Here is a 16,208-nt window from a genome sequence, read left to right on the forward strand (position 1 = left end):
AGTGGTAGAGCATTCGCTTCATACCCGAGAAGTCGTGTGTTTGAGCTCCACTGGTGCCATGGTTGCATCGAGCCTAAGACATATAAATAGATTGTGATTACTCCTTCGCCAAAAATCCGGCATTTAGAAGTGAGAACTATGGGTCTCTCGGATATGACTTTAAAAACGGAGGTTCCTTAACTCAGCATGCGTTGACACGATAAAGAAATTTTATTGTTACGGTCCTGAGCGCAAATCATAAATCTGAATTAGTGGTACTTCACCCACAGCTGGTGACGTCTCAATACGTCAACAATTCTCGACAGGACGTAAAACAAACAAATGAATGCCACTAGGTGTATCACAAATCTAGACACTAGAAACTATCTCCGTGGGATCTCCGTGCGTTCATTGCACGCTCTCAATTTACAGTTTTACGTTCACAAATCATTCATTGTGCGTTCACCAAATGTTCATCGTGTGTTCACCGTTCATTGGCATTCGGAACACTAGAATGAAAGGATCGATCTTCATAGCAAGCCAAAAATGGAAACGGAACGTGTGCGTAAAAAGTAGAAATGTCAGGATTTTTCAACTGTGAAAATTGAAGGAAAATTGCACATCACTCACCATAATCAAAGAACAGAATAAATAATTTTATTATGACAAAACATTACCATTGGTTGGTGAAAAAGTGGGTTAACAGATTCTGAATGAGAGAAGAATGTAAGACCCTGCAGTTTTAACGTCAACTCTTATACATGTACACTCACAATCAATGAAAACGCAACAATGAATAAGAGGTGCATACATTTTATCAGAAATGCTATTTGCATCATGTAAATTCATTGTCAACTTCACATAGTTTTGGGAAGTGAACATCTTGTCTTTGAAATTGAATACTTGATTGTACAGCAATGGACATGCACGACATATCCTAGGCATAAAACGAAATAGGCGTTGTATTCGGACTTGCGGTATATTTCTCCAATCTGTCTACCATGCTGTTTCCAGCTGCCGACGTGTTTGTGGCTGTGGATGACGCTGTCTTACCGCCCTATCTAACCGGTCCCAGAACTGCTCAATTTGACTCAGATCAGGTGAAAACACTGGCCCTCGAAGCGTGTTGATGCCTTGTTGACGTAAGAAGGCAGTCATTAGGGAAGTTGACGATGGAGAAACTAAGTCATAATGTTATGGTGTCAGTTGGCCATTGACATATATGACCAATGCAGACGTGGGTGGCTCTGTTGTGGTTTGTATTTCACGTTCTCAAGGATATATCGATTCAAAACATGCATGATCATGAACAGTGTTGATAGATAAAACACCTTTAATATATCTAAACGTCAAGTGGAACGACACAGCCAGATATTTGTTCCGCTCATGTAGAAATTTTGAATAAGTTCTGCCTCATATGGATATAAAAACAGGTTACCTAATAAAGCAATAATACAAAGTAAAAAATGATACTGATATACATACAATAAATGTATTAAAACTATTTATAGTTACGTTTAGGTTTTGAAAGTTTGATGAAATAATTTTCCTATGTTAAACGAAGATTTTCATTGCTATTCCGAAGTTTATAAAAAGGGAATAAAATACATCTCCCATTTCCGCAAAATGTTTAGAATGGCGTATGACGGACACTTTGATCTTTGATTTGTTGCTTGTTGATTTAATTTCTATTGATATTACTAGTATTTCCAATTCTCTGCAATTCGAAAAATGGCACAGTAAATTACACTTTCCGATTTGCAGTTTGAATATTGTGAAGTTGGCGCGGATTTGCATTCCCGATTTAAGCCGGATTATGTTTCCTTTCCTTCTATAGATGCATATACCGCATCTAAAGTCGCCACTGTGTTGTACAAAGGCTTTTGCTCAGCATTTTTTTTTAATTCGATAGCCTGTCGTAGGCTGTTGATAATGTATCTGTGCTGATTATATTTTTTCTTTTGTAGTTAAATGTAACTATAAATCAAGTAATAGAAATATACCCTTTAATGCCAAATGGTTCTTTCTAATTTCATGAACAATCTACGTAAATGAAGAAAATTATACAACCCAGATATATTATCAACAGCTGACGACAGATCCCGATCTAAACAAAATGCTAACCAAAGCCAGTTTTACAACCCAAGATGACAATTAGAAGTACATTTCGTACATTTAAAGAAACATGCACTTTAGCATGTATTACACATATTACATCATTCCCCGTTTATTTTAAGGAATGGAAGACAAAAGTTTTGATATGATAAACCTCATAGTCTTACACAGAATTCAAAACAGGAAACACGAAACGCCCGATGGCTTTTGTTTTAAGATTGAGACATGTTAAAGACCCTCTTCGGACAGAACAGACTTCGCCGGATCCGAACTACGCCGAAAAATGAACATGCCCGTGTAATGTAAAACGGACTATAAACACAGGCGCAGAGAGACATATTTTGTTTTCGGTTGAGGCCCTGTAGCGTTATCCGGTAACGTTTGAATGAAACTTGGTGAATCAATGTAAGATCATACCACCATATATTGTATTAAAAATCATATTGATTAATCGGCATCAAAGTATGTACAATCTTCTTGAAAAGTAAATATATTCACATAATGTATGTGAAACTCAAATGGAAAAATTACATTTTCCACCTGTTAGTTGCTTCACTTTATCTTTGATCTAGCAGTCAAGAGATGGGAATAGCATTGCTCGTTTTCCTAAAACTTAGGAAATACAAGACGGGGAGGGGAGTCTTTAAAATGGTATATATCACTGTTTTGTGAATTGGAAGAAAGTATCTTATACTATGTGTGATAATTAAACATGTCTCTGGTAACGACTATCCAGTTGCTATTTACACGAATGCGTATCAATTTTCAATGAACTACGCACAATTGATTTTCAAACCTGAATCATTAAGATGAAATATAGGGATTGATCCAATATCTGGAATTGGCGAGCTAACATGATCCCTGCATCCAAAAATAGGATGGCATTCGCTTTCGGAACAAGTACATTTATTCATACAGCGCATTCCATAGTACGGCTGCTTACAGAGAGTGCTGCAAGTCTTTCCAAAGTAACCAGGAGAACAATCTGACAAAAATAGATAAATAGAAATATAAACCAAAAACAAACATTAAAACCTTCGGTAAAGGACGTTCATTTTTGCTTAGTGACATTGGGAAAATCATAATCAAGACATGCAAACACTGGACGCTAGATCTTTAGATCAGCTAAGCAAGTTATAAAACTTATTTTCGAACGATGATGGATTTTTGCCCTACAGCCACATTAGCACATACTGCACGGTCATTCATAAAGAAAACGAGTCATGCGAGTCAGGAAAGTAGAACTGTAATGTTATGGGTTTGAATCGCAATTGCGAGGCTGCGTCACACTCCAAAAAGATGAATATAGATGATAACAATTCCTTCGTCAGTCGTCTGGCAATAAAAGTGAAAGTTATGCAAAATTTCTCGGAAATGACGTTAAAAATGAAATGAATTGGATAAATATACTTTAGAATTGATTTTATACTTACATTCGCAAGTGTTAGAAATATTGTTCCATACCTGTCCCGCACAGCACCTGAATAAATTCGTTAGTACATTAATGATTGCAATACAGTGGATTAATAACCTAAAGATACCAAAAAATGATATGTGCTACTAATGGAATACGTTTAAAATTGTCTTTAATACTAAATGCAATAAGTTCATTGATGTTTGTTATTGTAGTTTGAAGAATAAAATCTTCATAATAGAAGTTCTTGAATACATATGCACAAGAGGCGAGTTTGATTCTGATATAAAAGTGATTATTGTACTTTATGGGATATTCAATGTTGATATCTAACAAACACCTGCAATGTTAGAAGGGTTTCAAAAGTCCTGTTAAAAGTCATTATTTCACAACGTCTATGGTCGTTAAAACGATCTAGTTTACCAATAGAACCTGCCATTAGGTCAATTGTTGTCTGACGTGTTTCATGCCAAATATTAGGTCATTTCTTTGATTTTTTTTTCACCCAGCACCAATCGACATTTGTAATCTGATTAATTTACAATAGAGATATAATTTTCCAGCATTTCATTGAAAACCACTGTGAGAGTCACCCATTGTAAAGATAAACCTTTTTGAATTATATATGTAATGATCATGTACTTCCACTGTAATTTTCGTGAAAATTAAACATGTGTTTCAAGCATTGTTTAGAAACCATCCGCCGATGCTTTCAAGATACGTCTAAAGAGATGCATAATGAGACACAATAGCGTTTTCTTATCAGTGGATTTCAAACTAATATTCTACAGGTACACATTAGTGCTTGCATTTTTTTAAAATATACATTTGTAATTTGACAAAATCACTGTGTACAATGATTGTGTCAGTAATGATATCATATTGCTGATTCAAACAAACGTTTTTTAATCTCATGTGGATGGAAATTTTACTCACATTCCTGGTGCAAGTCCAGTGCATTTCTTACTGTGACATATATCAGTTACTAAAATTGCCATAAAAAGTGATGCGAGAAAAATATACATTATTTCAAATGTCTACGAAAGGATCAATGAACGCGAAAAGGCACAAGTATCAACCACCTGATCTGTGTAAAAATAATAATGTGTAATGTACTAAAGGAAGTAAAACCATATGTAGTCACCTTGAAACCCAATTATTCGAAATTATGAACAGGAAACTATCGACAAGTGTTATCTGATAGTTTCAAAATACTTTGTATATTTATCGGATTTTGTTTGTATATTTATAGGATTGATGAGATTGATCACTATTAATTATCTTCTCTATTTTCATTGAAAAATGCAGTAATATTATATTGAGGTATTTGACACTATTTTTTACATGTATTTCATTAGTACGTTGATGCATCCAGTATGCTTAATGTCCATCTGTAGATGTCTACTGTGTTTTGGGGTGTTCAAATTGATCTATCATGATATGTGACATAGAATATTTTTAGAATATCCAGTTCTAAGTAACTTGATGTTTTAAAATTATCATTTGTTTTGTTTTCATCATTTTTAACACCAATGCATATACACCTTTTACTCACACTCTCACACATATTACAGAAAGCGATACAGATAATTACATGTATATTCTAGTACTTATTGTTAAAAAAACAAACAAAAAATAATAATCTTACAAGCGAGTACAAAAAGGCTGTTAAACAACAGACTTTATTCAGATGCTGCACAGCTGATCAATGTTTTATGCAGTTGATCTATATATTCCAATTGAGTGATCGTGTTAAGTATTTTCAAGTTGTTTGCTTTCAAAATGCATGCATATTCATTCCTATAACTTTGAATTTGTGATCAAATATCCTTCATACTTGAAAGTGTGTCAAACGATTTGCTTCATATATTGAATTGTTTAACATTTTGTCTCGATGAATGGTCAAGTTAATATTTCCTTTTAGGCACCCCCCCCCCCCTGCCCCCAAAGAAAATGGGCTCCAAAATAAATTCCTAGAAAGTTTTAAAATATATTTCATTGATATGAAATTAAGCGAGATGAATAATCAAAACAAAGATGCACTTAATTTGATTTTGGAGATAATTTCAAACAACATGGTGCAGTATTAGATGTAGCTTATTTTTATTACTTAAGTATTAGTATAAACTTAACAATTTTACAGACTATTTGCTCTCTCTCTCTCTCTCTCTCTCTCTCTCTCTCTCTCTCTCTCACCTAATAATGGTTCATATGTTGATTTTATATCTTGATTACAGGTATATGTCATCGGGAAAACTGATACAAACTTATGCTTAACACGCAGCACAGTACGGAACACCACTAAAACGTACCCTGAGAGAGAGAGAGTATACTTTACCATATTTATATTTGTTTGTTCTACTTACTTTCGTATAAATACGGAAATACAATGGAACAAATTACTTGTATCAATCACTGCATGGAAACCCATTAATTTGTTGCTTTTGTTTCCGTCCTGTTTTCTAAACTTGCGATGAGTTATTTCCTATTTGTATGATTTTATTGCAGAGGTGTGTGTTTAAGCAATATCTATTGAGTCACGTGGGTGCACGAACAAATAGGAATAAGTTACTATGATAAACATATAATTCAAATCATTGTAGTGACGTGTGTAAATACACAATGCTGTATATTTTATTGCTGAGTGACTTTTGAAAAATCATACATTTTCTTTTAAAAAGCAAGAATGGATAGGCTGTCGTTGGGTGAAATGCTGTCTGTTCATGTATGTGCATGAATGGATGGTAGCTTTTCGGGTACCTTAATAAATATAGAGTACAAGTGTGTCATGCAAAGTGAAGATAACGAACAGTGATCAATCTCATAACTCCTACAAGCAATACAAAATAGATAGTTGGGCAAACACGGACCCCTGGACACACCAGAGGTGGGATCAGGTGCCTAGGAGGAGTAAGCATCACCTGTTGACCGGTCACACCCGCCGTGAGCCCCATATCCTAATCAGGTAAACGGAGTTATCCGCGGTCAAACCAGTGTGCCAAGAACGGCTTAACAATCGGTATGAAACACGTCAGACAGCATTTGACCCAATGCGAGGTTGTATTGACGAACTAGATCGTTATAACGACCATAGAATTTGCGAAATGCTGACTTTAATCGAGACTGTTGAAATTCCTGTACCATCAACTTGTTTGTCAATAGCTTACCTCGATTTAAAAACTGACTATACCTAGAACAAGCTCTTGCATATCGAATCAGTTGAGATATATAAACACCATATGCAGGTGATAATGGAATATTGCTACATAAATGTGGGAAGTTGACGATGGAGAAGCTGAAATCATCCCGTTTGTCATACAGTTGAGTTGTCAGTTTGCCGTTAATGTCTACTTTCAATAAAATATCTAAGTATGAAGCAGAAGTGGACGACTCTGTGGTGTCTTCTATTTCGAGCTCACAGGGATATATCAAATCAACATATGAATGAAAGCTATCATTGTTAATAGACAAAACGTCATCGATATATCTAAAAGTCGAATTGAAGGTCACAGCGAGAGATGTTATCTTCTCACGTAGAAGTTTTTGAATAAATTCTGCTTCATATGAATATAAAAACAGGTCAGCTAACAAAGGAGCACAATTCGTGACCATGGGAATTCCAACAGACTGTTGGAAGACCTGATCACTAAAGACCACGAAGATATTGTCAATGAGGAACTCTAGCATATTTTTTATTTCAACTTCAGAGTACTTGTGCGTGGAATCAGAGTGGTGTTTAACAAAGTAAGTTTTTGAATGACTGATCACTAGATATGAATATTTCCGTTTTCCGTTTTTGTTGAAGAAGCAACTGTCTATGATGTCAAAAAGTCTAGCCTTTAATTTATCGTGAGGAATGGTCGTGTATAGTGTTGAAAAGTCATAGGTTTTAATGCTAATGATTTGGGAAAAATTCTGTGATTTCAAGTTTACTAAAAGTTCTTTAGAATTTTTTAGAATCCACATTTGATTAACACCACTTCTGGCATATGTAGTCGCACAGTAAGTTTGACGTTTCTCCTTCACAGCTGATAACATTTTCGTGAGGAGCAAAGATAGGGGCTTGGTAGAGCACTTACAAGATCCAGCAATATATCTTTGTTTGTAAGGGTTTTTATGTAGTTTAGGAATCCAGTATAGGTACGGTAACTCATATTCATTCGATTCATTGACTGGAATATTAAATGTGTCTAAAACTGAAGCATGGTTTTGAAGAATTTCGTCTTTTGAAAGGGCAGTTGGAGTATAAGTATGATTACCAAAAGTGGAATTAATGCCAAGTTCGTCATGTGGCGAAATATATATGTGACACATACAAAAAATACCAGATGCATTTCATCAGTTACTATTTTTCAATGTCTCGGACTTTTCCAACCTTGTGTTTTTTTCCGATTTAGATAAGATAATATAATTGTCTTTAAAGGAGCAACAATGACATCGTCAATTTCCTATATTTGCGTAGCAATAATGAATTATCACCTGCATATGGTGTTTATGTTTATCAGATGAGTCGATATGCAAAAGCATGTACTGCGAGTGATCAATTTGAAAACCGAGACAGACTACTGACAAGTTAATGCTAAAGGAGTTTGAACAGTCTTGGTTAAAGTCAGCACGGTCTTTCTAATGATAGTTTTTGTAAATAAAATCTTTATATCATGCGAATACTATCTGACGTGTAACAGTGTACATACGTCAAACATATGGATCACGAAAGGTTTGACCTGTCAACGAGGAACACTTTCTCCTCTTATACTGATCTTGCTTCTGGTGTTTAGGGATCCATGTTTGCCCTATTGTAAATGGTGTATTTGATATCGGATTATGATATTGATAGGTTTTCATTATCTTCATGTGTGTACCATGAAATTCCACTGATGCATGCTTTGCGCATAGGAGGTAGCAGTGAAAGTTCGTTAACGTATCAATGCCTGCCGTGACACTGTGTCTCCAAACACTAATAATCCTATCTAAATTCTAAAAAGTCCCATCTTATTAACTTGAGATTATGAATTTATTTTCATACCAGTATTGTGATCCCATAGGGATTCGATTTAGAATAGGTCCTCAATACCTCTTACTTGTCGTAAGAGGTGTCTAATCTGGACGGTCCTTCGGATGAAACCACAAAAAGCGAGGTCCCAGGTCAAAACAGGTGTGGTAAGATAAAAATCCCTCACTGCTCAAAGGCTGTGAGTGCTAGGAATAAGGCAGCATTTTGAAGTCCTTCACCGGCAATGGCGACGTCTCCATTTGAGTAACCATTCTCAAGAGGGACGTTAAACAATATGTAACCATCAAACAATGCAGTGTGTCATATTAATTGGAAATGAGGAGACAGGGTGTAGCTAGAACGACATTATATCATCTATATATTAGGAGATTTATTTAGAGCCGAATATGCTCGACATTGAATATTCTGGAAAACACATTCACTATCATACAATGAATACTCCCTCAAATAAATATCAATAGGCGGAGTCTTAGACTGATCTTGAATATGCACTAATACATACACACACTATACACGACCATTCCTCACGATAAATTAAAGAGTAGACGTTTTGACATCATAGACAGTTCCTTCATTAACAAGAATGGAAAAAGGAAATATTATAGGATTAAACATTCTTTTTGAAGAATTTATCGATGTGTAAACTCCGGACATTTTACTCACAAACTGAATAAAAGTGCGAATGTTTGATTCTTATAATTCCAATTCATTCACTTTATTAACAATTGCAAAAAATTGAATAGTTTCCCCGCACTATGTTATTTGTTTTCAGGCGGGTATGAATACATCGCGTTTTCGGATATATTAATGTATAAACTCTTGTTCAGCTTTATTTTTGTCCAATCAAAACAATTGTAATAAATAACATTGGAATTATTCATATTTAGTGATCAGTCATCCAAAAACTTACTTTGTTAAACACGACTCTGATTTCACGCACAAGTACTCTGAATTTGAAATAAAAAATATGCTAGAGTTCCTCATTGAAAATATTTTCGTCATCTTTGGTGATCAGGTCTTCCAACAGTCTGTTGGAATTCCCATAGGCAAGAAATATATTCCTTTATTAGCTGACCTGGTTCTTTATTCATATGAAGCAAAATTTATTCAAAAACTTCTAGATGAGAAGAAAAAATATCTTGCTATGGCCTTCAATTCGAAATTTAGATAGATCGACGTCGTTTTGTATATATTAACAATACTAACTTTCATTATAATGTTGATTCGATATATCCCTATGAGCTCGAAATAACAGACACCACAGAGTCGTCCACTTTTGCTTCATACCTATCTGTAAGTTGAACCTTTTTATACTGAGAAACAAAACCTATTTTACATTAACTTTGGCGGAAGTTCCTCTTTGACAAAATCTTCATGGCCTTTGGTGATCAGGTCTTACTACAATCTGTTGGAATCCACATGGGCACGAATTGTACTTCTACGTGAGAAGAAAAAATCTTGCTGTGGCCTTCAATTCGACATTTAGATATCTCAACAATGTATTATCCATTAACAATAATAATTTTTATTTATATGTCGATTCGATATATCCCCGTGAACTCTAAATAAAAATAGACACCACAGAACCGTTCACCTCTGCTTCATACTTAGATATTTTATTGAAAGTAGATATAAAACGGCAAACTAACAACTAAACTTTATTACAAACGGAATGATTTCAGCTTTTCCAACCTCAACTCCCATATCTAGGTAACAATATTCCATCATCACCTGTTTATGGCGTTTATATCTCTCAACTGAGGATATAGGGCTTACGGTGGGTGTGACCGGTCGACAGGGATGCTTACTTTTCCTGGGCACCTGTTCCAACCTCTGCTGTGTCCAGGGGTCCGTGTTTGCCAAATTATTTATTTTGCATTGCTTATGCAAGGTGAAGATAACGAACAGTGATCAATCTCACAACTCCTATAAGCAATACGAAAGAGATAGTTGAGCAAACACGGACCCCTGGACACCACAAGAGGTGGGATGAGGTGCATAGGAGAAGTAAGCATCCCCTGTTGACCGGTCACACCTACCGTGAGCCCTATGTCCTGATCAGGTAAACGGAGTTATCCGCAGTTAAAATTAGTGTGCCAAGAACAGTTTAACAATCGGTATGAAACACGTCAGACAGCATTTGACCCAATGCGAGGTTGTATTGACGAAGTAGATCGTTATAACGACCATAGAAATTTCGAAATGGTGACTTCAATCGAGACTGTTGAAACCCCTGTACCATCAACTTGTTTGTCAGTAGCTTACCTCGATTTAAAAACTGACTATACGCAGAACAAGCTCTTGCATATCGAATCAGTTGAGATATATAAACACCATATGCAGGTTATACTGGAATATTGCTACATAAATATGGGGAGTTGACGATGGAGAAGCTGAAATCATCCCGATTGTCATACAGGAGTCATGTCATATAGGAGTTATGGGATTGATCGATGTTCGTTATCTTCACCTTTCATCTAAAAATCGAATATAAGATCACAGCCAGATATTCCTCTTCACAAGAAGCTTTTGAGTAATATCTGTCTTGATTGATTTTTTAAGAAATTGGAGACACAATAACTGATGTAAAACATTTGATACTGAAGCATAGGATTAAAAATGCAACACATGTTAGAAACACTCGAAGGTGTCAGTTTTACGGTTTAAACAAGGTAAATACTTACCTTCGGATAGAACGGACTTCACCGTTCCCTGACTTCGCCGGAGAATGAATGTATCCGTCTAATGCAAAATGGACAATGAATATAGGGCAGGGAAATACAGTTGCAGGTCCTTTAACGTTATGCGGTGAAATGTGAATGGAATTTAGTGAACAAATTTGAATTCGGATCAACAGTTATTGTACAAAATATGTAACGATAATATGAATTAATTGATGTTCAAGTATGTACAGTGTTCTTAAAAAGGAACAATACTCATTAAACTGGGGAAGTTGCGTTTCCCACTTTTCAGTTGCTTCATTTTAGCAATGATCAAACCGTTATGAGAAGGAGATAGTATTGTTCGTTTTCCTAAAACTAAAGAGTACAAGACGGAGAGTCTTTAAGATGCTATATATCATTTTTGTGAATGGTAGTAAAGCACGTTATAATATGTGTAATAATTGGACATTTCTGTGGTAACGATTATTCAGTTGTTATTTACACGATTACATACATGTATAAGATCAATTCTGAATGCATTGTACACAATTAATTTTCAAACCTGAATCATTCTGATGAAATATATTGACTGATCTCGTATCTGGAATTGGTGAGCTAACAGGATCCCTGCAGCCAAAAACTGGATTGCACTCGCTTTCGACACAATTGCATTCATTCATACAATGCATTCCGTAGTACGGTTTTTTACAGAGAGTGCTGCAAGTCTTTCCATAGAAACCCGGAGAACAATCTGACAAATCAGAGAAAAACAAATATTACAGCCTTCAGTAATAGACGTCCATTCTTGCTCAGTAACATTAGGGTATCATTATGTATTGTATGTAACAATTGTATGTAACAATTGTACAATAACCCCTAGGCCATCTAAGAAGTTGTAAACTATATTTTCAACTGATGAGGGAATTATACCCACACTATTATACGTTGCAGTGTCAGCAGAAACATCCACAACATCATACAGTATACGTATGTACAATGTTTTAAAAGGTTAAAGGGACTGATTCAAGATTTACCCCAACATTTTGTTTTTCAATTTTAATGATCAAAATCTATTGTCTAATGTGTTTAAAAGATTTCACATAAAAATTAAGGTTACATTTCATCACAAAAGCTCATTTTAGAGAGTTTATAATTTGCTTTGTAAACAAAGATTGCGGTATGTTATTGTTTATGAAAAATTCAAAAGAAATCAACATCAATCTAAGTTTATTATGTTTTTCACATTTATAGCATTCTTTGGGTAAAATGTGTCATCTAGAAGTTACAATTTGTGACTATGGAAAATTAAGATGCATTATATTATAAATTAACATCTCATTGGTTTGTTTGTATACATGAAAAGACTCGAGTCTTTGTTTACATAACACAGGTTTAAGGCTAAAATATTGCTTTTATTCTTGCGTTCAGAAGTTCCAATTTTTTTACTCTCAACATTTGATCAGCTATATTTTTTTATATTTAACATCAATAATGATTTTTTTTTTCAAAAATCGTGATCCAGTCCCTTTAAGATAGGGAGCTGCATTCCACTTTTGTCATTCTCCTTGCAGTTGATGAAAGTAGCATTGCTATATTTACTTATGCCTTAGAAATACAGGTTGGATAGCATTCCAGGCGATACATATAGTTTTGTTTATGAATTATAGTACTGAACGTAATAATATGAAAGTTGAAGATAGCGAACAGTGATCATTCTCATAACTCCTATAAGCAATGCAAAATATATAGTTGGGCAAAAACCAACCCCTGGATACACCAGAGGTGGGATCAGGTGGCTAGGAATACAATATGTGTATAACTAGATAATTCTGAGGTAATGGTTACTTAGTGACAATTACATCACTGTGCATGATCAAATTTGTATTTAACATACAAAATTGATACTTAAACCTGAATACATATCATGCAATGTACAGAATGATATCACACCTGGATTTGATGAGGGGGCGAAATCGTTGCAACCAAGAGTAGGATTACACTCGCTTTCGGAACAATTACATTTATTCATACAGCTCATTCCATAGTACGGGTGCTTACAGGGATCACTGCAGGTTTTACCATAGTAACCCGGAGCACAGGCTGATAATTAAGAGAAAAAAGTCATTACATTCTTCAGTAAAAAGACTTTCATTCTTGCTTGATAATAATTAATCATTGCATATAACCATTGTACACTCGACATCTGTATCATTTAAGCAAGATGTAAAATTTGCTTTCGACTGATGATGGATATTTGCTCTACAGCCTCACTATTACATGTATGTGCCACATGGTTATTCAGGAGATATAAAGTGAAAATGAACTGTGAAGTCCTGTCTTAGATTCTCGGTTACACCGCTGCCTCAAACCAATAAAGAACAATGTAGATTGTAGCATTTCCCTCGTCAGGAGGCTGGCTAAAACGTGAAAGTGGTGCAAAGTCGCTCGGATATCACATTTTAAAGGACCCCCATTGCAACAGTCTTGAGCGAGATGGTTACCCATAGCTAGCTATTGACATATTCATGCAAAGTGGAGATAACTAAAGTGATCAATCTCATAACTCCTATCAGAAAATAAAATAGAGAGTTGGACAAACGCGGACCCTGAATATACCAGAGGTAGGATCGAGTGCCTAGGATGAGTAAGCATCTGATAGGCTGTAAACCGGTCAAACTTGCGGTGAGCCCTATATGAGAAAATACCTCGAATGTGGCGTGAAAATAAGGAAAATGGACTCTCATACTTTAGTATTTGTTGTATACTTACATTCGCAAGCGTTAGAAACATTGTTCCATACCTGTCCCGAACAGCACCTGAATAAGTTCGTTAGTATGTAAATTAATGATTACAATACCGTAAATTGATAATACAGTGATATGGAAAAGGATGATGCATGCTGATAATGGAATGCACAAACATTTTCATTAATATTGTATGTAATAATTTCATTCGTATTTATCATTGTAGTTTCAAGAATTAAAACTTAGAAAAAGAAGTTCGAAATGTGATCTCACCAGTGGCAAATTGGAGTCTGTTATAAAAATGATTGCTGTAGTTTTTGGGATATTCAATGGTGAACTCTAATAAACACCAACAAACATCAAATCTTTGAATTTGGTTTTGTAAAAACTAATTCAAATGGAAAATGAATGTCAAATAAAATCAACAAGGTATTTTTGGATATCTTATTTCAATAGCTAATTTATGGACTCCTAGATGAATTTGAATTGGTTGAAACATCAAATGCATTTGTTTATTGAAAAATGACGTTTTCATAAATGATCTCATTTTTTTTCATATAGTCATGTTAGTACAAGTTATCGTATTAGGGCTGTTTACGTTTTGATATCATACTTTTCTTGTTTGTAAATCCTGAATTACATACATTTAATATCTTGATATACAATAAAATGAAGTAATTCACTGTGTCACATTTACCATAATTGGCAGATGATGAGGCTGAATCAACACAACAGAAGCGCTAAATAGTAATTACAATATCACGAATCTAACTTAACACGTATTTTCCTTGTTTTGTTTGATATCTTTTACAAATACTCTTTCAAAAACAAATTGTGACTTTCAAAGATTTAAAATGAAATGAATTTGTCAGCTAATCTATTTTGGTCAAAATTCATGTACACAATATACCTTTATAATGGTTTTATTCATTTGTTTATTGAGAAGTAAAACTCAAGTGTAAAAAATGATAAAATGAAATAAAAAATGTTACAAAGAAATTACATAGATGTTGTTTGCCTTCTTCATATCTCCCAAAAATGTGTATGGTATGTAATGCATGTCCATATTCAAGTTTGAAATTCACGATGGTTTTTACTTCTTGAGGCTTTTATAAAATTTCTGATCAAACGACAAACTTTAGATGAATATGTTAAAATGTTTTCCAGGCAATCATTTTTCGCAAAAGATCTCGTATGAAAACTGGTTGACGAGAAAGAATATTTCATCTATTGGCCTTTATATATTTATATATAGAAGTATGTGCCGAACGCCATATTATTATCTGGCAGACGTCATATAATTATATAACGACTGACACATAAAAACGTTTGGACGGCGTCCAATAAATATTTGGCAACCGCCAGATATTCATAAGGCGGTCGGCAAATATTTTCATGTGCCAGACAAAATATTTTTTCTCAGTTGGCACAAATCGAAATTTGTGATTTCGTTTATATACAATAAAAGACATTATTCCCCAGTCTTCTATGGAGAATTGTTGCAAGAGTTACCAATGACAAAGATATATTGTACTGAAGTCTACATATAATGATCTAATTAGTTGGACTGTTGTTTTCACAAAAACCAAACATATGTTTCAAGCATAATTTAGTAATATTCCGCCGATACTTTCAATATATGTCAAAACAGTCGCTTTTTATCAGTACTATTACGTTTCAAACTAAAAATTCAGCATGCACACATTTGATTCCGAATGATAGTATTGGTAACCACGTACGCAGAAATGTCGTGAAATACAGTTTTGTATACACATGCAATGTAACGTATTTCTGATTTTAACAAATCATTGTATGCACTTGTGTAAGTTATAAATTTACAATTGCTGATTCAAACAAACGTTTTATTATCCCAGGTGGATGGAAAATGTACTCACATTCCTTGTATAAGTCCAGTGCATTTCTCACTTTGACATTCACCAGTCACTATAATTGCAATAAAAAGTACTAGTGATGTGGGACTAAAATCCATTTTTCCAAAATGTTCATCAAAAGTGTGAATGCACACGAGTATGTACATCTATCAGTCGGTTGATCTGTGTAATAATAGCAATATGTAAAGTTATAAAGGAAGTAAAATCATATACATTTCCTTCCACGTCCAAATATAGTAAATTATGAACGAGAAATCATCTACAAATGATATCTGATAATTGCATTAATAATGATTTAGAGAATTTCTAAGATTGATCAGTGCTCTCTATCGTCACTATTTTCATTGGAAATTGTATTGATATTAGATTGAGGCTTTGTTTACAAAA

At 34.5% G+C, this 16,208-nt stretch overlaps 1 protein-coding gene across 1 annotated transcript; it reads right to left on the reverse strand.

The window, feature by feature from the left end:
• Window positions 1-788: 788 nt before the first annotated feature.
• LOC130052805 (multiple epidermal growth factor-like domains protein 10) lies at window positions 789-15,949 on the reverse strand. Its single transcript, XM_056158837.1, has 8 exons — window positions 15,825-15,949; window positions 13,955-14,001; window positions 13,136-13,285; window positions 11,748-11,936; window positions 11,207-11,264; window positions 3,528-3,574; window positions 2,891-3,079; window positions 789-1,417 (listed from the first exon to the last, which is right to left on the reverse strand). The coding sequence occupies exons 1-8, from the start codon at window positions 15,917-15,919 to the stop codon at window positions 1,329-1,331; spliced, it is 864 nt and encodes a 287-aa protein (XP_056014812.1). The 5' UTR covers window positions 15,920-15,949; the 3' UTR covers window positions 789-1,328.
• Between the last annotated feature and the right edge of the window lie 259 nt (window positions 15,950-16,208).

This window comes from Ostrea edulis, chromosome 3, assembly GCF_947568905.1.
Source record: "Ostrea edulis chromosome 3, xbOstEdul1.1, whole genome shotgun sequence".
NCBI lineage: Eukaryota > Metazoa > Mollusca > Bivalvia > Ostreida > Ostreidae > Ostrea > Ostrea edulis.

Bases quoted from the DNA above. Each gene is read 5' to 3' on its own strand.
- LOC130052805 (XM_056158837.1), bottom strand. From the start codon at position 15,919: ATGGATTTTAGTCCCACATCACTAGTACTTTTTATTGCAATTATAGTG. The intron at 13,286-13,954 runs GTAAGTATACAA...CTTAATTATCAG, and splicing joins TGTTTCTAACGCTTGCGAAT to CCTGTGCTCCGGGTTACTAT. The intron at 3,575-11,206 runs GTAAGTATTTAC...GAATTTATTCAG, and splicing joins GAAGTCCGTTCTATCCGAAG to GTGCTGTGCGGGACAGGTAT.